The 23,308-nt window shown below is 35.3% G+C and overlaps 4 protein-coding genes across 7 annotated transcripts in view; 3 read left to right on the top strand and 1 right to left on the bottom strand.

The window, feature by feature from the left end:
* Positions 1-12,030, top strand: part of LOC126978454 (transcription initiation factor TFIID subunit 1) — a 46,369-nt gene extending 34,339 nt beyond the window's left edge. The window contains exons 33-35 of one of the 4 annotated variants that reach the window (XM_050827250.1): positions 454-593; positions 3,032-3,139; positions 10,032-12,030. In XM_050827250.1, coding sequence (XP_050683207.1) covers positions 454-593; positions 3,032-3,139; positions 10,032-10,085 — 302 coding nt within the window. In that variant the 3' untranslated portion in view covers positions 10,086-12,030. Of the gene's footprint in view, positions 1-453; positions 598-3,031; positions 3,140-5,293; positions 5,580-10,031 lie in introns of those variants that run through there. The other 3 variants (XM_050827251.1, XM_050827248.1, XM_050827249.1) reach the window with 3 other exon arrangements.
* A 2,448-nt stretch (positions 12,031-14,478) lies between these two features.
* On the top strand, positions 14,479-15,924 carry LOC126978477 (polyglutamylase complex subunit TTLL1-like). Its single transcript, XM_050827301.1, has one exon. The coding sequence runs from the start codon at positions 14,554-14,556 to the stop codon at positions 15,856-15,858; it is 1,305 nt and encodes a 434-aa protein (XP_050683258.1). The 5' UTR covers positions 14,479-14,553; the 3' UTR covers positions 15,859-15,924.
* Positions 15,925-16,931: 1,007 nt separating this feature from the next.
* LOC126978476 (polyglutamylase complex subunit TTLL1-like) lies at positions 16,932-18,411 on the top strand. The gene has a single exon (XM_050827300.1). The coding sequence runs from the start codon at positions 17,019-17,021 to the stop codon at positions 18,321-18,323; it is 1,305 nt and encodes a 434-aa protein (XP_050683257.1). The 5' UTR covers positions 16,932-17,018; the 3' UTR covers positions 18,324-18,411.
* Positions 18,412-18,584: 173 nt separating this feature from the next.
* Positions 18,585-20,031, bottom strand: LOC126978479 (polyglutamylase complex subunit TTLL1-like). The gene has a single exon (XM_050827302.1). The coding sequence runs from the start codon at positions 19,896-19,898 to the stop codon at positions 18,609-18,611; it is 1,290 nt and encodes a 429-aa protein (XP_050683259.1). The 5' UTR covers positions 19,899-20,031; the 3' UTR covers positions 18,585-18,608.
* Between the last annotated feature and the right edge of the window lie 3,277 nt (positions 20,032-23,308).

Genomic DNA, 23,308 nt, shown 5'->3' with positions numbered 1-23,308 from the left:
TGTGAATATGATCAAATTAAAACTGATAATTAAATACAATAAACAAACATTTAAAACTAAACTGTAAAAGTGATGTTTGAGCTCTCAACGAAAGTCATGACCGCGTAAAAAAAACATTTAACTTTCGAATCATAGTTGTAGCCTCTGAAGTGCGCCATGTTTAACAAATGTATTGAAAAAATATTTATTGTACAGACACGGCACATTTACTATTTTATTTTATAATTAATCTATTGTTTAATGTGATCTCACTGAACTTAGCTTCACCTGGTTTCTTTATTCGATCTTACACAGTGGATTACAAGTTTTATGTCAATAAATGAATTTAAGTGAAACTAAAGGAAGGATGTAGGTTTGAGAAGTTGGCGAGAAAGAGATAGGAAGCTATGTGCGTATTCATCGCAGCTTGCTAATAAAACGGCCTAATCGTTAATCTATAATGTATACGTACAGAGGAAGCCGAGAGCAGCTTCGATACGTCGGAGTTCCTGATCAAGCGCGAGCTGCCCGACGAGCCGCCACACGTGACCCACGAGCTCGTGGATCTCGACGCACATAGCGGAGACTATACATACCCGCCGCCCGTCGTAAAGGCACGTATCCACACTATAAAATATATATCCACGTCGCATAAAATGACAATTTTCCAAGGGCGTCACAGTTAAAATACGTTTGGGGAGCCCTGCACTAGAACATGCTTAAGGACCTACCTCCTAAAAAGTTATTGAATTTATCATATATAATATACTAAGACCAGCGAGACGAGATAAAAAATGTAAACAAACGAACCTTTACTTAGTTACATAGTAATAGCGAGCAATATTTTTTTATTTTCATACTGTGTACTATAATAGTAATTTATATATAAGATCATATAATTTTTGCAATGTTAATACATTTTACATAACAAACATCTCCATAGTGTACATAGATACATACGCAGTGTCCCGCTAGGCTGCCGGACGCGAACCGTATATACATAGGCGCCCGCGCTACGAGTGACGATAGAAAACTATAGCTACAGCAATATTATACAAATTAATGACTATTCCCTTAAAAATTATTATATCTACTTTAGCATTGTTCTACTCCGATACAATCCAATGAACGTTCCCGGTGACGCCGAGCTGCGAGCGCGTGCGCAACATGGCGACTCTCCCGCTCCCGCCATGTGTAAAACTCGCACAGCTATCAATTTATAATAAATAAATGCCTATTTACACTATGTATCTATACAAAATGAAAGTACGATTAAATTACATTCTTTTTAATCAGCATCTAATGAAACAAAAGTTCATAGAACAATCTAGGCGCGAGTTCCAGCCGCTCCGCTACGCTACCTTCATACATATTATGTCAACTAGTCCACGTGACACAAGCTGGTGACCGGAACTCACATACAACGAATTACGTCTTAGAATTTTTTTTTGTACAACCATTCAGCCGAAAGCTGGGTGCCCGATTATCAAAGTCGACGCTCCAAAATGCAATACAACCAATCAATCAATCAGGCATCAGTAATCAATACATACAAATTTAAATTATTTAAACAATTTAACAATATTAAAAAATTCCTAACGTAATCTAGTGCTCTACATGAACAAATATAAAATACTAGTATATAATGGATTCCAAATAAGAATAGGCTTAAAGTTCATACCACTTTATAACAAAAAAAAAGGTAGAAATACATATTAAACTATGTATTCAAAGATTTGGAACGGTGACATTTAAAATGGCGAGGGTTAACGTCTATTCTTACTTGGAACGCATCGTTAAGGACTCTTCCCACTGCATCGTGTATCATACCATGACCGTGCTATGAACGTATCAGACACGACAAGCAACACGATACGCTCTACTATGCCCACTAGAGCGTATCAATTCACTCAACGCACCGGTGTGGCAACGTCGCGTGTCATGCACAGAGCGTATCGCCACCGGCAAAATATTCTCGCCGACAATACTTGTCGCTCCGTGCTTGGCACGCTACGGTGCTGGTCGGTAACGGAACGGGCCAGTGGGCATGGTCTCATACTTTTTAATACAGAGAATATTTTTTTGCCTGACACGTTCATGGCACGGTCATGGTCTGATACGTTGTAGTGGGTAGGGTCCTTTTTATTAGCTGTCATAATTTGGTCCGCCATCTTGTGAAAAAATTTCATTCCTGTTTGGATAGGGTTAGCAGTAATTTAGTACTTTATTTGCTTAGTTTTTTGTAATTATTAATCTGTTACTGTTAGTTTTCTTATTGAATTTTGCTGTTATTGTGCGGAGTTGTTGATTTTATTTGTGGAATTATAGCCTGGCAGCTCTACCTTTGAAATGTATCAATTCTTCTAAATATTTAAAGATATTGATGAAAATGTTTTCAACCCCTGAAACTTTGCTTACATTCTTTATCTCATCTTGTTGGTAAGGCCAAATGTATAGTTTAAAATAACTGAAAAGGTCTAGTTTTAGTAGTTTAGTTTTTTGTACGGAAAATATAATATAACAATACATATTAAACTTTTAAAAATTCCTGCCAGAAGTATACACTCACTTTTAACATAAACATACACGAGAGTCTATTAATGTAGCAATTTCACCCGTGGCGTACAGGCCAAAGCGCGGGCCTGAAATAGGGTGGGGTAATTAAATTTATATATATATAGCGTAATTTTAATATTTTTATTTTAATTTTAGCTTCGCACTCACAATGTCATTAAAATATGTCATTGATTTGCTATTTTCGTGGGATATACTTTTTTAAATTTTTTTCGTATGTATTTGTAATGGTAAATGAAATTATTACACATCCAAACAAGCCGGTTTAATTCATTTTTATTTTCATTCAGTAAGTCGCAATATTCACTTACAACGCAGGCAGCGTTTGTAAGTAAATATTAAGTAAAACTCTTCATAAATATAAAACTGTATATCATTATTTTTCCTGCCTCCCTTGAAGTTCGTATTCAGTATTATTATACAGAGGTTCTACTGTATGATAAATTTATTATGACACGTCAATTACATGTATAAACAGGAAGAGCCACTAGAACTGGACATGAACCTAGTCCCACAGCTAGATAGCATGCCGGGAACATCAGCAGCGCCACCGCAGTTCAAAGAAGAACCGATTGAGAATTGGCAGGTACGATGTCATATAATACTAGCGCTCCTACCAGAAAGAAAAGTGAATTACTTATATGAATTTTTGTGTGCATATAATGTTCGAGCATCGAGCATCGAACAAATAATAATTTTAATAACGTAATTTAGGTCCATAGCTATTCGCCCGATTAGCAATATTAGTCGCATAAGGCGGCCACTGCGCCCGCCGTTACGTGGCGACCAGTTCACTCACAGCAGTGACCGAGTGCTCTCATTCATTATATCAGCTCATAATTATATAGACTAAATTAAGCAGCAATTTAATAAAGTGATAGTTAAAATTAGCACAGTTTTTCAATCTAGAAGCGACCCAATACAGTCAATTAAGTAATACATTAACCGTACGTATAATTTTGTATAACACAGTAACTACGAACATATTTTGGCTTGAGAATGGCACGCGAAAGCGAAAATTTGAAATCACTCACTTTGTTTAATGCCAGAGGAGAACAAACAAGTATACATATGGGTCACCTGATGCTAAGTGATCATTGCAGTCCAAAGTTTACGTAAATCCTGTAACGGGAATGGTCCTGAAAAAACCGCGCATTAAATCATTTCCATTTATTTGGAAGAGAGTTCGCTGAAAACTGCACTGTAGTGTGTGAGTGTGTGCATTTGTGTTCTCTACACATGATGTGAGGATGATATTTAAAATTTGTGGCGTGTCGTGCTGTGGCTCTGTGCGTACGTGTAGTACGGCTTTCGTTATGGCTACGCGGGCGGTCTTCTGGTATACCTACCACCTAGCTATCGAAAGCAAGGGAGAAAGCCTGACAGTAAATGACAGATATACCGAAGGCTTTGAAGCTTATGCTAGTGGACCACCGGCTTCGCAGCATAGAGATCCTTGTCAATGAATATTGCTCGAGCCTGAAGCTGAGTGAACATAGGAGTTCCCCAAGACTATATGCTATTTCCTACACTGTTTCTTCTGCAATGTTTGATGGGGTTTAGGTTACAAAAGTGACAATAAACAAGATAATAATGGATTCAATTGTGAGCTTACTTTTTAAAGAAATGCTCGTAGGTATACCAAAAACACGTCAACACAGTTTGGGTCTTTGTTACACAGAGTAATGAATAACATCAACAGACAATAACAACCAGACTTGACACATCATAGACTATATACAGATATGTCTATGTATTCTTTATATCCGGTTTACATTGACAACAATGTTACACGGCTCCAACATGCATTACTTTGCATCCTGCAACAGATTGCAGAACTGGAGATGCCGTTAACACGCGCCATCCACGTATCTGTCGGGAAATCGTCGACCTGCAGTGCCGGAAGGAACATGATGATCGTCTATAGAATCCTCCCTTGAGAAGGTCGCGGAATGGTTTACTTTAACCTTCAGTAGACCTCAAGTGTGCGTTCAATCCGCGTGTTAACTACAAAAAAAAAAACAGTTCCGGACTCATACTGTGTTAGTAATAAAGCGAAGTAAAGATATTCCAAATTTAAAACTTTTTGTGTTTACCTTACCTTTGTCACCACAGAAATACATGACAGGGAGAAGTCATTTTAAACTTGGAGTAACTTTACACTGCGTTTATTAATAAGACATATAGTATTTTGTTTATTGTATACCAACACTTTATTTAATTATATCTATATATTCCCTTTGGAGCGTAGTGGTCATCTTCCTCGACGGTAACCGGCCGGATCGGGGTGCAGATTCCTTTTTTGGTAGTCTGTTTGCTAGGTATTATTAGTTTTTAGAATCTGAACAAGACGAAGATCCTGTTGAATGACGAAAATGTTGTTTGTGTTTGTTTTCTTGGGAGCTGGTTTGTTTGTGGTTGTTTTGTTGTTAGGTGACGCCTTTGGTTCTCTTTTGATAAGGTTCCTTTGTTTAAGATCTTTTGTTATCAGTTTATCTTTCATTAAGTAGGCATGGCGGTAAAGTGAAACTGGATCAACAAGTGTGAAAAAGTCGTGGGCCAAAATGGGGTCCATAACCAAAATTATTAATTTGTTCACTTTTATTAAACTAACACTAGGTTATGTGCACATCAAATTACTAACAACTTTTGAATGCATATAAGGGCTATGGAATATATATTTTTATTATTATTATACCCTGTACATTATTGCAGATCTTTATTTTATATATTATTTTAGCCTGAGCCGGCCATACAAGATGATCTTCGGGTTACTGACAGCGAGGAAGAAGGCGAGGACGGCCTTTGGTTCTGAACCATTTGTTCGACCACTGTTTTTATGGTCGTCTTGTTTACAAACATAGTAATAATTAGGAAATATATATATTTAATATTAAAATTAATAGGAAAATATGCGTAACTATGTATTAAGGGTAAACAACATTCATTGTATTAGTTGTGTAAGATGAGATGATTAAATAAATAAATAAAAAAAAAATAAAAAATAAATACATCTTCATACTACATTATTTGTTTTATTTGTCATAAATTTGTAGGTAATTAATGTTTTCCATTCCAACCATTTCAAGGTCAGCTGTTGCAATCGTTGAGTTTGATGAGAGCACGGCTGGCGGTGATCACCTAGCACCAACTGAATCTCTGTTGAACCTACTTCCTGTTAACTAAACATGGGCTGATTCATAACAGTTAGTTGACTAACGACCAGTAAAATTAATAACACTATTCAGTACAATCTCACTAAAACCAGGCCGTTAAAATGTTAGAAATGAAGACGATTGACAATCTACCGTTATATTATACAATAACTAGTGAAATTGTAATATCACGGCCTTGACAATACACCTACGACATATACAGGATGCTGAAAAAATCCTGTACTATATCTTGAGGTGTAACTTTATATAAAGTAGTGAGAACACATAAAAAATGATTTTCTGGAACTAAGCATATTAAAAAAAAGTAAGAAAAGTCTATCTTGAGGACCTCGCGTGCCGGTCATTAAGCTGTTCCTAAAGCACGAAATGTCACATCTGATTTGCCTTCGCCTTGCCATCGCACACGGTACCCAGTGGTCGCGCGACTTACTTATGTGACATTGCGGCGTCCGCCTTTGATCCACCCGTTGACAACGAGTGGACCCCAAACGACATGGCGCTGATAGCGTTCCGGATGGCTCTAATGAGGTATGACCCTTAAAGTTCTCTACTCATAACTTCTTAATTTTATTACCGATAGTTGTGCAGAGCCTAAACAAAAATTAATGATTACCTTTGTTCTATTTCATGATTTTAACGATATCAACCGTTAGTAGAAATATGTTTTATTTATTTATTATTATTTATTCGACCAACTTGGGTTTTTTGTTTGATCAATATAATTCGATAAACTTTAATCAGCCTATTGTAAGAATCGCTATGGTAAACGGTTTGGTTTGATCGATATTCAAAATCAACAACCCATCCTTAAGACAATATAAAAAATAGGTATTGAACCTATTTTTATATTGTCTTTTTTACTGTAACGTGTAAAATGAATTCTGCTACAAAGAAACTTACATTAAATCAATAAGGAAGATTAAGTGTTCAACCGCTGGAGGGATGTCGAGTGAATTTCTGTACACACATGGGAAAAATCGGTATGAATTAAGTAAAATGAATTAGCTGCTACTCAATCTGCATTAGTCAAATAAGTAGTTTTTCTTTGTTTTCTCCATTATTTCAATTAATACGTTGAATTTATACTTTCATTACTTATTTTATTTTTTACTGTAGTAGTAGTATAGGATTAGTTCTATTTATCAGAAGTAATTTAATTTTTAAGTTCGTATGTTCTTTATAATATTTATGTTCAACATAATTGTTCTATATTCTAGAACTCCTAATTGTAACAAGATTATAGACTAGGGTCGTTAATTTTTAATCCAAAAAAAAAATAAAAGTTGGACAGTGGAAATGGAAGAATATAACAAACAAGCGATCTGAGGTCGGGAAGTGGAGAAGGGGGGGTATTTAAGGGTAAATACGGTTTATCTCGATTTCCAGCAACACAAGAAGTCCTATGGAAAAAAGTCAAGTAGCAAAGTTGTAGGTGATAAAAAGATATACAACTTTTCACACTTTTTTCACATAACCTCAAAATGTATGTGAAAAATTCAAAAAAATAAATTATTGGTTTTGTATATTTATCTTTTACAAAAATAAATACCTGAAATTTAGTGAAAAGTTATCTTTTTAATTAACTTTTCACCAAATTTCGCGCAATTTTTTTTTTGTATAAGATAAAAATAAAAAACCAAGAACTTGGTTTTTTGAATTTTTCACATATGTTTTGAGGTTATGTGAAAAAAGTGTGAAAACAAAAGTTGTAGATCTTTTTATTACCTTCAACTTTCCTATTTGACTTTTTTCCACAGGACTTGTAGTTTTGTCGGAAATCGAGATAAACCGTTTTTTACCCTAAACCCCCCCCCCTTTTTTTTCCACTTCCGGCTCTCAGATCAGAATAATTTTTGTTATATTTTCTTCTTTTCTATTAGGTCATCCTACTATTATTTTTTTCCAGTTTTTATCACTTTAGAATTAATTAGAGAAAGCAATTTGTAAATTTTTTTAGAGCGAATACTTTGATAGGAAGTTCTTCACACACTATATTTTATATTAATAATAATAATAAATCTAAATTACAATTATTACAGATCAACAATACTCAGACAGCGCCAGTTATGGTCTCGAAGAGGTCGAACAAAAAGGTGAGTTTGTCAAGCCAGGTAACAATTTTGTTAATCCTTAATAACCTTGATAGCTTTCATAAATAAGTGATAGTGGTGACTATTTATGATAATATAACCCCCATATTATGTATTATGCAATAGTGTGCCATTTTGAGGTTATCATGTTTTTTAGTTTTTTTCAAAATAAGTCAAAAATGGAACATCAATTATTTACTTATTTAAAAAAAAAGTAGGTATCGGTTTAAATTTAAATTTTTTTGTTATGATTTATAAAAACAGTAAAATACTAGCTATTTATTAATAATAATTTAAAGGGGTTTTACTTATGACGAGTTTGAGCTCTTCGAACTCAAAAGTATAATTTGTATTATTTATTCTATGTCTTTGAGCTCTTTGAGATCAAATGTCTGATAAAAGATATACATAAATTAATTTTTTATTTTAAACATATTTTAATTTTTTTAATTCGCAATTACTTTTGAATGATTGAACCGATTTTCATGCGGTCAGTTTTTTGAGCCTCAGACACTGAGATTCAATTAACCGAAAAAAACACCAATTTCGGTTTGCTTTCGTCAACGATAAGTCACGAACGAATAAACTGATTTTGAGCGGCTTGGTGGCGATCGACGATTTTTTGATGTTTAGAGCGGATTAGTTTTTGGAATCGATCGGTAAAGCCGTAAAAATGTACACTTTAAATATTATTCCAAAAAAATCATATGACAAAAAGAAATCGTAGGTTTTTTGAGATTTCTTAAAATCTACCGGTCCGAATTAGTCCGAATTGTATTCAAAATCTAAGTTTGGTCAAGCCCTTCCGAATGGCGCCAACCGCGATGTAATCGATCGAGCCGTTCAAAAGTTATAAGTGGTTTACATACATCCATACACACATATTATGTTAATGTAAAAATGATTAAATTAAAACTGGTACTTAAATATAATAAACAAACACTTAAAACTAAACTGTAAAAGTGATGATTGAGCTTGTGAAGAAAGTCATGAAAAGAAAGATGCCGATGCGAAACTGTTAGCTTTAGAATCATAGTTGGAGCCTCTGAAGTTAGCCATATTTTGAAGAACTGTATTGAAAGAATAAAAATTAATTTTGAAAAAAATTTATTTTTATTTATAAAAAATATATTGTACAGACACGGCACATTTACGATTTTATTTTATAATTAATAACGTATGTTAACTCACTGAACTCGGCCTCACCTGGCTTCTTCACTCCATCTTATTTTATTCACAAGTTGAATAGATTACAAGTTTTATGTTAATGAATGAATTAGGCTCCTCCACCTTTTCGCAAGACAAGGAAGGATATAGGTATTAGGGGTAGGCGAGAAAGAGATAGGAAGCATTGTGCGTACTCATCGCAGCTAATAAAACAGCTTAATAAGTATCTATACTCTATACGTACAGAAGAAGGCGAGGACAGCTCCGACACGTCGGAGTGCCAGATTGAGCGCGACCTGTGCCACGAGCTCGTTGACCTCGACACCCACAACGGGGACTTCATGTACCCGCCGCCCGTCGTAAAGGCTCGTACCCACACTATAATATATTAGAACATGCTTAAGAAGCTACCTCCTAAAAAGTTGTTTAATTTATAATATCTATACTAAGTTCAACGCGACGACATAAAAAATATAAACAACCGAACCTTTACTGAGTCACATAGTGATAGCGAGCCATTATTATCTCTGTTACTATCTTTCGTACGCAGTAACGGCGTACCCAGACAATTACAAGATTATGTCGACGATAGCTGTCGTTGCGTATTTCGTGGTACAGGAAAGCATTACGGTAGTTTTCATTTGGTCGGCCATTTTGTGAAAAAGTTCATTCCTGTTTAGATTGGGATTGAAGTAAATTACATTATTTAGTTTTTATGCACATCAAATTACTTATAACATTTGAATGTAAAGTACCTAAGGGCTATGGAATATTTTTTTTTATGAAATTAAGGGACGAGACTAACAGGACGTTCAGCTGATGGTTATTGATACGCCTTACCCATTGCCATGCAGTGCCGCTCAGGATCCTTGAAAAACCCAAAAATTTTGAGCGTCACTACAATTGCGCTCGTCACTTTGAGAATTAAAATGTTGTCTCATTTGCCCAGTAATTTCAATAACACTATAAATGGCTTATTATTATTATTATACAATAGAGATATTATATTATATTGGAGATCTTAGTTTTTTAAATATTTTTTTAGCCTGAGCCGGCCATACAAGATGATCTTCGGGTCGTCTACTGCCAGCGAGGATGAAGGCGAGGACGGGCTTTGGTGCTGAACCATTTATGTTACCACTGTTTTTATGGTAGTTTTATAAGATAGTATAGATATTAAGACTAGGCTCTCAGAAATAATTCTAGCGGTGATTTCCCCCATTCGCTCCCCTACCCCGCAAGATTGCATTGCGTCTAGCGGAGTGCCCCTTGTTCGAGCCAAGGAAAAGACTGAAATCATATTTTAAAATTCATAATATCTATTATACACACGACGCGCGGAGCGGCGGACGTCTTATGATCAGGATAGTTGGCGTAAAGGTTCGATACCCGCTGGGAACATTATAATATATTTTCCATGTCTCATACTTATTTTTACTGAACTATAATCTGACTGAATTGAATGAACATGAGTGTTTCTTAAATAAATGTGACCAGGCAACTAACTATTGTAATTGAAGCTAAAACAAAAACTCGATCGTCAATTTCTTTTTATAGATGGTGGTGACTTTAAACTATTACTATAAAGTGTACCCATGCGCAACTTGAACAGTCCTAGAGACTAAAGACTTAAGTGAATAAAGTGAGTAAATAAAGATGTGGAGACTTAATATTTTTAATTCCAAAGTTTCTGCAATAATAATAAACCAATTTAGGTCAGCCCTTCACCTTTGGAATTATATATCATTCAGGGTTCATATCATATCTTCAATACCTAAGCTATTCCATATTGTATATCTTGAGATATATAGATTACGTGACACGTTGTTTGTCCGCGATGGACTCCTAAACTAATGAACGGATTTAAATGGGGATTACTTCATGGAGTGCAGTTTGGGCCAACTTAAGAGATAGGATAGTTTTTATTTAGATTTGAAACCCATAATTATTTTTATTTTCAATATTTGTTTTGTATGGACATTTTTTCTATAGAGAATTTAGTGACGTACGGTTTGACAGTTCCGCGACATTTTTTACGAAATAATTCTTGATGTTTTGAAATATTATTGGCAAATTCTTATAAAACAGTATTTTTTTATTATCTACATAGCAACGGCTGTCGGGTCAGCTAGTTATATAATTCAAAAGAGAGATTCGTATGTAAAATGCAATAATTATACACAAGGTGGGAAAAATATGCGAAATATATTCCTTTTATCGCATGTTATTAAAAGTAATGATTGTTTTACTGTTTACTGTTTACTTCTATCTTTTGTTAATTCATTAAAATATGGCCTTCGTCAGTTCAATCGTCTTTGCTCGTTTCCATACAAATGACATTTTCATAGATTTTTAAGAGTTCGTCGGAATTTGTATGTTAATATTTCTATGTTCTTTCTCTTCTATCTTGTCGTTTTGCCGAGGAACACCTTTAACACAAATTCATATTTAAATAATGTTCTATGTTCCAATATCTATTACAAACAATTTGTTATTTTTAAAGTGATATCCCTCACTTCTGGGATTAATTATACGAATTAAATTTGTTACCAAAATTTATGATCTACGCGGGAACCCGCGCCCTCTCGGGTTCCGTTTGCCAAAACGAATTCATCCAAATTTCCTACCTAGTTTACCTTTACAGCGCAAACTCAAAATATTGTACTGTTTGGAAAACTTAGAAAAACCTGCGCGGTAATCAGAATATTTTTTTCACTATTACGTAAACGGGCTAAACAGCTTATTAACACAGGTCATATGTGATCTAAAATTGTATTCCCATACTGTTGATTTTAATAATATGTTGCTTATGCAGGAAGACTTGAGTAAGTTCTTAAACTTATTCAATTATGTTTATGGCAATACTAAGGAACCTACGTTTTTTTATTTGCCATTGGTAAACGGATTTCGATAAAAAAAATCTCATGTACCTAATTAAGGGAGCCTAGCCTTAATATAAAGATATGCATAATTATAGGGATAAACAACATTGTATTGGTTGTGTAAGATGAGATGATTATATAAATAAACACTTCTCTATATTATACTTTTTGTTTCATTTATTACAAATTTGTAGGTAATTAACCGTTATCGTTACATTAACAATTAATTTTTGATGAAAAATAGTGTTCGAGGTTTCAATAACAAATAGCTTTGTCACAGTCTGTTTAAATAAAATGTTGAAAGGCACTGGTATATATATAATATTATTATTAAATTCATCGTCAGAACCAAAATAATATAGCGCGGTATAAAATCATGTTAAAAGGTAAATATTGTACTAATGACATGGGCAAGCTTTGTTTTATGAAAATACGAGACGAGCAGGACGTTCAGCTGATGGTGATTGATACGCCGAAAAGCTTCAACATAATATGATCGCCTGGGCGTCTTTGACTGTGAGCGAACCACCTTAAACGTTTCTTTTTGGCCTTGTCGACTTTTGGGGCAACTTTAAAACTTTCTCTGATGTACTCATTCCGGATTTTGTCTAGAAGTGCGACACCCGCAGACCAGCGTAGAATGCAAATGTCTGTCGGGTGCAGTTTATTTAGGTGGTGCTTGTTGGTCGCCCAACACTCTCATTCGTACAAAGCAGCAGGTCTAATAGCAGTTTTGTACTCCTGCCTTTGGGCTTTAAGTGGCATCTTTCTGTCACACATGACGCCTGTTAGTTGTCTCCTCTTCATCCATCCAGTTGTTGTTCTGTGAGTGACATCTTTATGTATTTTTCCGTCGTTACTGATAATTGATCCTAAATATTTCAAATGTTTCACCATACAATGTAGTACAATGCTTCCTATAGAAACGTGTATATTATCTGTGCGCGTTACGTCGTGTAAAAACGCACGACATGAGTTCTTTCTTGCTTCTACTAATTTTGAGGCAGTTTGTCTCGAGTGCTATCCAGGAGTTGAAATTATTCTGGAGCTCGTTTACAATATCTGAGATCAGAACCACATCGTCTGCATAGAGAATGTTCCAAGGTTTTGAATGTTTCCCTTTGACAGTGCTTTGTGAGGTAATCTATAGTTGAAAAGCAATGGGCTAAGTGTAGATCCCTGATGAACCCCGACTTCAAGTTCAAACGCCTCGCCTCTTCCTGCTGGGCCTGAGCCCAGGAAACAGATTTATACATGTCTTGTGTGAGATAAATGTAATGTTCTGGCACTGATTGTTGGCTCAGTGATTAGTTTTTAGTCAGTAGTTGTTATTATTATAGTATAGGTATGCATTCCTGTAATTAACTAACTGTTATCTAAGCGAATCAACCCATGTTCACTAGTAGGTCCCAAAAACAAATTAACACTGTTAATAACAATGCACGAGTCGAGCGTAGCGTGCAGCCGTAGCGGCAGGCGAGTGCCAGAACAGATTCGGCCCTTGATCATTTCTGTTTCAACAATAATTTCAGATGTAAAATTGCACACACGCTCCAATGCTTACTGCTTGTTTTGCAAACTGCGTATAAAAAGAAAATGACCAATCAAAATGCTCGACATCTCACACTGCTAACTTCATTTGTAATATACCTAGATTTTATCACAATAGTGTACCCGTGATATTACAATGTCACTAAAGCCAGCCTGTTAAATTGTAAGAAATGAAGTCGACAATCTAGCGTTTTATTCAACGGTTTTACTGTACTATCACTAGTGAAATTGTAAAATCACTTCTTTGACAATATATCTACGATTTAAATACTATGAAGTTGTATTGATATACGATCGCTACGCAACCGTTACGTCTATTCCTTGACGTCATCGGAACACCTTGCTGGCAAGATGTCCGCGCGCGTTCACCAAGTAGACCACTGGGTAAAAATCAGCACATTTACCGAAAGTTACCTAAAGTAAATACTTTAGGTAATTATTTCCAGGTATAATGATATCGTTAGTATAGCTGATATTAAACTTTGTTACGCTTCTTCATACTTAAGAAGACTATTACCTTAAACAAATAGATAAAGAAAAAGCCACTTGGCTGCAATTATTGACTTAATGACTACTTTGAGGACCCCACATGCCGTTCAAAAAGCTGTACCTAAAGCGCGAAGTGTCACACACCTGCACCTCACTTCGCATTGCCAACGTACACGCAAGACCCAGTGGTCGCGCGACCTTAACTTTTGTGGCACTGCGGCGTCCGACCTTTGACCACCCGTAGACAGCGGGTGGACCCCAAACGATATGGCGCTCATATCGTGCCGCATGGCCCTAATGAGGTATGAATGACCCTTAAAGTAATCTCTGTATTCTGTAGTTTGCAACCTCTTACTTTTAATACCGATAGTTGTCCAGAGCTTAGGTATACATAAATTTTATGATTACCTATTTTATTATATTAATGATAAACTTACATCGAGGGTTACTAGAAATATATGTATTTTATTTGTTTATTATTATTAGTCGACCAACTTGGGTTTTTTGTTTGATCAATATGATTAACCTTAAACCAACCTATTGTAAGAATCGCCATGGTAAACGGTTTGGTTTGATCGATATTCTAAATCAACAACCCAACCTTACGACAATATAAGAAGCACGTTCAATATTTTAACGTAAAAAATGAATTCTGATACAAAGAAACTTACATCAAATCAATATGGAAGAGTGAATATTCAACAGCTGGAGCGATGTCGAGTGAATTTCTGTACAGACATGGAAAAATCTGTCCTAATGAGTAACTTCGAAAGACGCGGATGGAATCAAGTAGGACCAGATGATGAATGGTTCTTATATTGGGCGTCAACACAAACTTGTAGAAACCTCTTCAGTGTTGAAAGTGGATACAGAATGAACGACAACCAAATAATAAACCACTTCCCAAATCATTACGAATTATCAAGAAAAGATTTACTTGTAAAAAATATTAAACGATACAGAAAGGAATTGGAAAGGGAAGGCAACCCTTTAGCGGAAAAAATGGAAGTAGTTCTGAGTGCAGGTCATGTTGTTAACAGATACCTCCATCTTGATTTTATTCCTGTTACCTTTGTACTTCCAGCGGACTATAACATGTTTGTGGAAGAGTATCGGAAATCCCCGCAGAGCACTTGGATAATGAAACCGTGTGGCAAATCCCAAGGTACGGGTATTTTTCTCATAAATAAACTATCAAAGTTGAAAAAGTGGTCTCGTGAAGCGAAGGCACCTTTCCATCCGCAATTAAGTAAAGAAAGCTACGTAATATCACGATATATTGATAATCCACTACTCATTGGTGGCAAAAAGTTTGATCTACGTTTGTATGTGTTAGTAACTTCATTTCGTCCTCTCAAAGCTTACTTATTCCAATTGGGTTTCTGCAGATTTTGTACTGTTAAATATGACGCGAGTGTTACTGAGCTAGACAATATGTATGTACATTTAACGAATGTTAGCGTACAAAAGCATGGTGGTGATTACAACAATATCCACGGCGGAAAAATGAGTGTTCAAAATTTACGACTATACTTAGAAGGTACTAAAGGAAGAGCTGTTACTGAGAAATTATTTGCTGCTATACAATGGCTCATTGTGCACTCTTTGAAAGCCGTTTCTTCAGTAATGGCCAATGATAGACATTGCTTTGAATGTTACGGGTACGATATTATTATAGACAATAAGCTGAAGCCGTGGTTAGTGGAAGTCAACGCTTCGCCATCGCTCACTTCAACAACAGTTAACGACAGGATTATGAAATACAAGCTTATAGACAACATATTATCAGTAGTACTGCCTCCAGATGGAATACCAGATGTAAGGTGGGGTAAAGTACCGAGTCCTGAAGCTCTCGGAAATTTCGATTTGCTTATTGATGAAGAATTAGTTGAAAAAGAAGAATCGACCAATTCAAACCGGACAGCTAGAAGCCATAAAAGTAGAAGTTAACAACATCAATGTGATACATAATATCTATTTCTATAGTGGCTTTAGTGGTATTAGTATTCACCACCATATCCCATATTATTATAATAAAATAAATATTAAACTTGTTTATATTGTTTAGGAGTTTCTATTGAAAAGTATTTTCTTATTGTAACAATTTTCTTATATATAGAAAAATTCCTGTATATATATACCAGCTACTCGAAGGCAAGAATCGCATAAAAAGATTGAGGTGGAATAGTTTACGGTACTCATGCGCCGATTCCTCCTGGCCTAGTTAGTAATATATAATACTAGCTGATCCGGCAAACGTTGTTTTGCCATATAAAGTATAATTCACGCGATAGTTTTATAAGTAATAAAATATTGCCTATATATTGCATGTACATCATTTTGTTCTATTGTCAATAGTTTTTGCAGCGCACGCAAAAATAGGTTTTCGATTTTACACCTTGTGTTACAAAATAGCAATTTTATTACGGATCCCTAATTTTGAAAAAAAAACAGCCTATAGCCTATAGCCTATAGCCTCCTCGAAAAATGGACTACCCAACACTGAAAGAATCATTCAAATCGGACCAGTAGTACCAGAGATTAGCGCGTTCAAACAAACAAACAAACAAACACTGCAGCTTTATAATATTAGTATAGATTTTATGACAAAAAGTGACGGTACGAGTAAGATGCGAAGTGAGACTCTTAAAAGGCCGAAAATTCAGAGAGGCATCGCTATCATCACCCTTCGTGTTGAGACATAAGACGCTTAGTCTCATTCGTCCAATAATTTCACGAGCTACGGCGCCCTTTATACCGAAACACAATTATTATTGTTCAATTATAGCAGTCGTTGGTTACCGGCAGAAAAAGGCGTTGCTGTGGATCTCCTGTGCAATTAAGACTACCACTGGTAAAGATATATTTAATAGTAGATGTTGTAAAACATGGCAATAGGTGAAGTTATTTTCACCCTAACATAATATAAACTATGATAACGCTCTTTGTATGCTTTGTTCGTTTTTGAATCTGTTATTTTTATGAAAAAAAATGACAAATTGCAATCAATGTCAACTGATATAACTTTTCGACGTAAATTTTTTTGTTTGTTATTAATTTATTTTGGAGTAAAATTTTTTTTACATTTAATTTATATCAAAGTTACTACCATGACGCAGGAAAGCAAGAAGAATTTGATTGGTTATGTATCTAAAACCCCAGCGCCTATTCAAGATCGAGAAAAACGTGTGACCTATTGTACAGATCTAGAAAAATCTGTTATTATGACGAACTTCGAACGACGTGGATGGATCCAAGTCGGCCCAGAGGATGAATGGAACTTCTACTGGTCTTTTACACAAAACTGTCGTTCCATTTTCAGTTCTGAAAGTGGATACCGAATGAACGATAATCAGCTCATTAACCACTTTCCGAACCATTACGAGATATCACGCAAAGATTTGCTAGTAAAAAATATAAAACGGTATCGCAAAGAACTAGAGCGAGAAGGTAATCCATTAGCTGATAAAACCGAGCTCACTCTACCGAACGGGCAAATCGTAACTCGCTACATACATCTAGATTTTATACCCGTGACGTATGTATTACCGGCTGACTACAATATGTTTGTCGAAGAATATAGAAAGTCCCCCCAAAGTACTTGGATAATGAAACCCTGCGGCAAATCACAAGGTGCTGGTATATTTCTTATAAATAAATTGTCGAAGCTTAAAAAGTGGTCACGTGAAGCTAAGGCACCACTTCACCCGCAGCTCGGAGGCAAGGAATGTTACGTTATATCTCGATATATAGACAACCCGTTATTGATTGGTGGAAAGAAATTTGATTTAAGACTTTACGTGCTGGTCACGTCATTTCGACCTCTAAAAGCTTATTTGTTTCAGCATGGTTTTTGCAGATTCTGTACTGTAAAGTACGATACAAGTGTCACTGAATTGGATAACATGTATGTACATTTAACTAATGTAAGCGTACAAAAGCACGGCGGAGATTACAACAGTTTACATGGAGGGAAAATGAGTATTCAAAACTTTCGCCTGTATTTAGAGGGGACGCGAGGACGATCAGTTACGGAAAAACTGTTCGCAGATATGCAATGGCTAATAGTACATTCATTAAAAGCAGTCGCTCCTGTAATGGCTAACGACCGTCATTGTTTTGAGTGTTACGGATACGATATAATTATCGATAGTACGTTAAAACCGTGGCTTATAGAAGTAAATGCATCCCCGTCTTTGCAGTCCACGACACACAATGACCGAATATTAAAATACAAATTGATAGACAATATTGTTTCTGTTGTCGTGCCCCCCGATGGAATACCTGATGCAAGATGGAATAAAATTCCTAGCGAAGCAGCCTTGGGCGATTTCGATGTTTTGATTGACGAAGAGTTGATTGAAAGAGAAGATGCTAACTCAAGATATTACAAGTACCACCGTTCAAAGCAATGAAAATTCTGTTTTAATTTATTAAATAACTATTTTTAAATTATACTATTTATTATAATATTTAAAAAAAAATAAAAATCATAAAACTATATTTCCCAATGATTGAATAACTAAGAGGACGAAATATAAAAAAGTTAAATGTTATCTCGGCCATTACATAATTAAGATTTTAGGGGCTGATTAAATAATTGAATATAATGTTTAAGTGTGAGGAAAAGTACGTTATAATAATAACACATTAATTTAAATCAATATATTTTTAATATACATAATATTATAAATAGTTACTTATTTTCGCATTGGACCTTGCCCAGTTTCTCGTGCCAGCTGCGCTATATTATCCTTGTAAATTAAATCCTCATCAATTAAAACATCAAAATCACCCAATGCATCTGAACTGGGTGTCTTGTTCCAACGAGCATCAGGAATTCCATTTGGGGGCAATACCACTGACAAAATATTATCAACTAATCTGTTTTTCAGTATTCGATCGTTTTCAGTTGTACCGACCATTGAAGGTGAAGCATTCACTTCTATCAACCATGGCTTTAGGTCAGTATCGATTATAATATCGTATCCATAACATTCGAAACAATGGCGGTCATTTAACATCACTGGCGCCACCGCCTTCAAAGAATGAACTATCAGCCATTGTATATCTTCAAAAAGTCGTTTCGTTACGTCACTACCGCGAGTCCCTTGCAAGTATAACTTTAAATTCTGTATTCCTAGTTTTCCTCCATGACTCTCATTATACTCTTCGCCGTGTTTCTGGACGCTGACATTCGTCAAATGAACATACACATTATCAAGCTCTGTTAAACTCTTGTCATACTTCATTGAACAAAATCGGCAAAATCCATTGCGAAACATGTAAGCCTTTAAAGGGCGATAAGATGTAACGAGAACGTAAATCCTCAAATCGAATTTCTTTCCTCCGATCAAGAGCGGATTATCTATATAACGTGAAATAACATACGTATCCTTACTTGTGAGTTGATGTTGTAAATATTTCTTTGATTCTCGAGACCATTTCTTTAGCTGAGAAAGTTTGTTTATCAAGATGATTCCGGCCCCTTGAGATTTGCCACATGGCTTTAGTATCCAAGTTGTCTGTGGAGATTTACGATATTCTTCAAGGAAAAGGTTGTAATCTGTAGGCAAGATGTACGTTGTCGGGATGAAATCTAAATATAAATAGCGTGTCACAGTTCGCCCACTTGGATCACGTACTTGAATTTTTTCGGCTAAGGGATGATTGTTCCTTTCTAGTTCTTTACGGTATCGATTGAAGTTTTTCACAAGTAAGTCCTTGCGTACTAATTCATGATGGTTCGGAAAATGATTAATTAATTGATTATCCTGAAATCTGTGTCTATTTTCCATAAATAAATTTCTACAATTCAAAGTGTTGGACCAATAAATATTCCAGTCACCTTCCGGTGATACTTCTTTCCATCCGTGTCTTAAAAACGTATTAATAACAATTGATCGATCGAAGTCTGAGCAAAAACGCAGTCTTTTTTTAAGGCCGTTTGAAGTTGCTCCATTCGTGCATATCTTGGCCGATGATGTCATGATAAGTAGCCCTGGATGATACACTGAAATTTCTCATAGCCTACGATAAAATTAAAAATAACAGTTTGAACCATCTAGATCTATAAATGCCAATTATTATATCAACTACAATTAAATCCTTTCAAACTGAAAATGTGCTCGCAGTTTTTCAACCATTTAAAATTATTTTGAATCAGACTTGACATTGACATTTTTCAAACTGTTAACATTTTGTCCTTCCTGCCAAAGAGAATTAACTGCAACCTGCCAAAGAAATTTATATTACAGTATTCGGTTTTAGCCCTTTTAATAATATTACCATTAATTACAATACTTGCTGTAATTGATTGGTTCGCATTTACCAGTTACACCAACTCTATTACACATGAGTTGATTACATATGAGTTGGTGTAACCGAGGCATCAATTTCTGGCAATACTACCCTTGTTACGTACAAGGGTAGGCGAAGGCGTAGAAGTAAAGAAATCTGGGTGTTGTTGTACTGACGTTTAAAAGGAGCTTTTAACAATCACCACGTAGTGTTACGTCAATACGACAGGAAATTTTATAATTAGTACCGAATGAGTGTGTCCACTTTCGATTTTATTTTGTTTTACATCACATAAAGACAATATTCTGTGACAAGACAATGTATATCGTCAAAAGAAAGTCTTGCAGTCACATTAAGCTAAGGAAAACTCAGTTTTAATCACAAAATATTTATTATTATTTACTTATGAGTACTTATGAAGGTAGATCAATACTAAAGACCGAAGAAATTGGATGACGGAAACCAAATCTAGTGCGTAAACTCCCATAGAAATAGTTCTACGGCTACTCCATGTAGTTACTATGTTTTCACGGGTTCGGATCGGACTCGGACGTAGTGCGATAGCGCTCTTCTTACTTCACAAATTCGACTACCATGAAAAACTCTTATCATTTTTCGGGTTGATATAAAATATGACACTCACAATTCATGTGGCTTTCTTTTGGTAGCAGAATTTTCAAACTCGATTCAGTAGATTCAGAGATTACCTCCATCAACCTCTCAAGCTCTTCCTTGCTATAATGACAATGTAGATAATAATATGTAATTGCTTAATACAATCATACTTGAATCACAAGCACGTGTAGATATTCTGCAAGTGTGTAATAAGACTAAATAATTATAAATTATAATAATTTATGAAGAGAACATCTCGTACATATGCGGGGCTGGCGTTTTGGCAACGTAATATACTGTGAGTGCGGAGTTTTGCTCTTGTGACTTCATTTATCACCCTTTATTGTGGAGTGTAATATGGAGCTCTGGCGGAAAACATAATTTTAATATGTTTCGCCTCTCAGCGGTTCAGCATATTGATAAAGGATTTGCTTACTACCTTATTGTTAGATTAGGATTCTATTGTCGTAAAGGCTTTTGTGCTACAACGCTTTGTTGTGTACTTTATAAAACATATGCTTGTTGCAAATATATTTTTCGTAAAATATGTAATATCATAAGTTTCACTCGCATGAACTATCTGTTTTTTATGAATATAAGTTGTTTTTATGGAAAAGGATGACAAATGACCTGTTGCTAAGTGATCACCGTCGTTCACAGTACCGTGTAACACCAGAGGAATAACAGGAGCGTTGCTGGCCTTTTAGAAAGGTGTACGCTTAGTTTACTACTTTAGTAGCAAAAAGAAGTTAGTATAATCAATGTTTAGATGTAATGTTAGCATTACATCCAAACATTGATTATACTAACTTCTTTATTATTATTTTTATTTACTTAGGTAAATATGACAATTGATTTCGGTTTGTTTAGTGTTATACCCTAGAAAATAGTAAGTAGAATTGAATAAAAAAGTATTTAATCATAAATTAATTCTTTCATAACGTTAAAGTACGCTAAAGTTATAAAGTTACTGGTGGACGAAATAATGATAGTATGTTGTGAAAATACAAGAATTTTAGAAATGTAGTGAATGAAGTAGTTTGTGTATGTTGTAATGAATCTATATTATTATTCTACAACGACTATATACTCACCAGTCTTACAACAAATTTACAATTTTTAAATTCAAGTAAAAAATTTCAACTTAAAGTGATTATTCTAATGTATTTTAACGAAAATTTGTATAATATGGTGTGATGTTCAAGTAAAGAAAAAGCTCTGCAAGTAAATTCTATTTCATAATAAACTTTTTTATCTAAGAGGGGACAACCCTACTCACCCGATGAAAAGTAAAAATTAGCCGCCCATTGATATCTGCAATACGAGGGGCGAAGCAATATCTTATAGGGCTTTGAAGTTGGAATATGATCTAAGTTTAAAGCAGTATTTAAAATATATGCGAAATTCCACCGGGATAGTCCGAACAACTCTGAGCACTCCCCGTCTCCGTAGAGTGTAGAAGATGCAGAGAGAACCCACAGTTCTACGCAATACCAAAGATTCAAGGAGTCTTGTTGTATGTGGTAAATTGTATGAAGGTGGTTATATTGGACCGTTTGCCCCCACTTAAATAAAAAAGTATATAACTTATACATTTTCGGAGTGGTAGTGCCATGTTGGGTCCTCACGGACACAACCGAATTGGGCCGGCACGCCCGGAGACATACCACTCCCCTACTCAAAACCAGCGTGAAATAGCGGCCATGCCACTGTGTTTCGTCCGGTGAGTACAAAAGGCAGCACGGACTAAAAATAGACTACTCCAGGACGGTACCAGGCTATACAGTCCCGGAGAATCCGTCCTTGGGAGTATTCTCTATAACCGGTACTAGTAGGTATGTAGTATCAAGATCTATTCTGGCTGCATTTATATTCTGTTCCCTCGCCAATTGCAATTGCAGCCGACTTATCAATGATTGCTGATATCAATTCCGGCAACTGAAGCTTTCAGATAGATTGTGTGATTTAAAGCTTTGCAATAAAGCTTCCTTTTATCGTTTCCGGTCAATTGGATTGTTTTATGCCAAAGAGACTCGTAATACAAAGCTACATTTATAGAATAGCTAAGCCATGAATTTAAATATTGAGATTTTAATTTATTTTGATTGAGGCTTATAAGGGTCAGCTTTTATTTTATCTTTGTAATTTATATAGCACTTTACTGAGTGAAGAAATACGTAAACACATAATATAACGAGTAGATGAATGAATTATTCAGAAGCAATTTATATTCCACCTTACCTATCTCACTCGGAATTTGATCGTGTTACATTCTACTTTCAAGGTATTTACTTTGGAAATGTACTATAAACAAGTAGGAGGCTCCTTTGCACAGGATGCCGGCTAGATTATGGGACCACAACTGCGCATTTTTCTGCCGTGAAGCATTGTGTTTCGGTCTGAAGATTCCGTAGCTAGTGAAATTACTTGGCAAATGAGACTTAACATCTTAAGTCTTAAGGTGACGATCGCAATTGACAAAGAC

The sequence above is a fragment of the Leptidea sinapis genome, chromosome Z (genome assembly GCF_905404315.1).
Source record: "Leptidea sinapis chromosome Z, ilLepSina1.1, whole genome shotgun sequence".
In the NCBI taxonomy this organism is placed as follows: Eukaryota; Metazoa; Arthropoda; class Insecta; order Lepidoptera; family Pieridae; genus Leptidea; species Leptidea sinapis.
This window is presented reverse-complemented; position numbering and strand designations above follow the sequence as displayed.

Bases quoted from the DNA above. Each gene is read 5' to 3' on its own strand.
- LOC126978477 (XM_050827301.1), top strand. From the start codon at position 14,554: ATGAATTCTGATACAAAGAAACTTACATCAAATCAATATGGAAGAGTG.
- LOC126978476 (XM_050827300.1), top strand. From the start codon at position 17,019: ATGACGCAGGAAAGCAAGAAGAATTTGATTGGTTATGTATCTAAAACC.
- LOC126978479 (XM_050827302.1), bottom strand. From the start codon at position 19,898: ATGACATCATCGGCCAAGATATGCACGAATGGAGCAACTTCAAACGGC.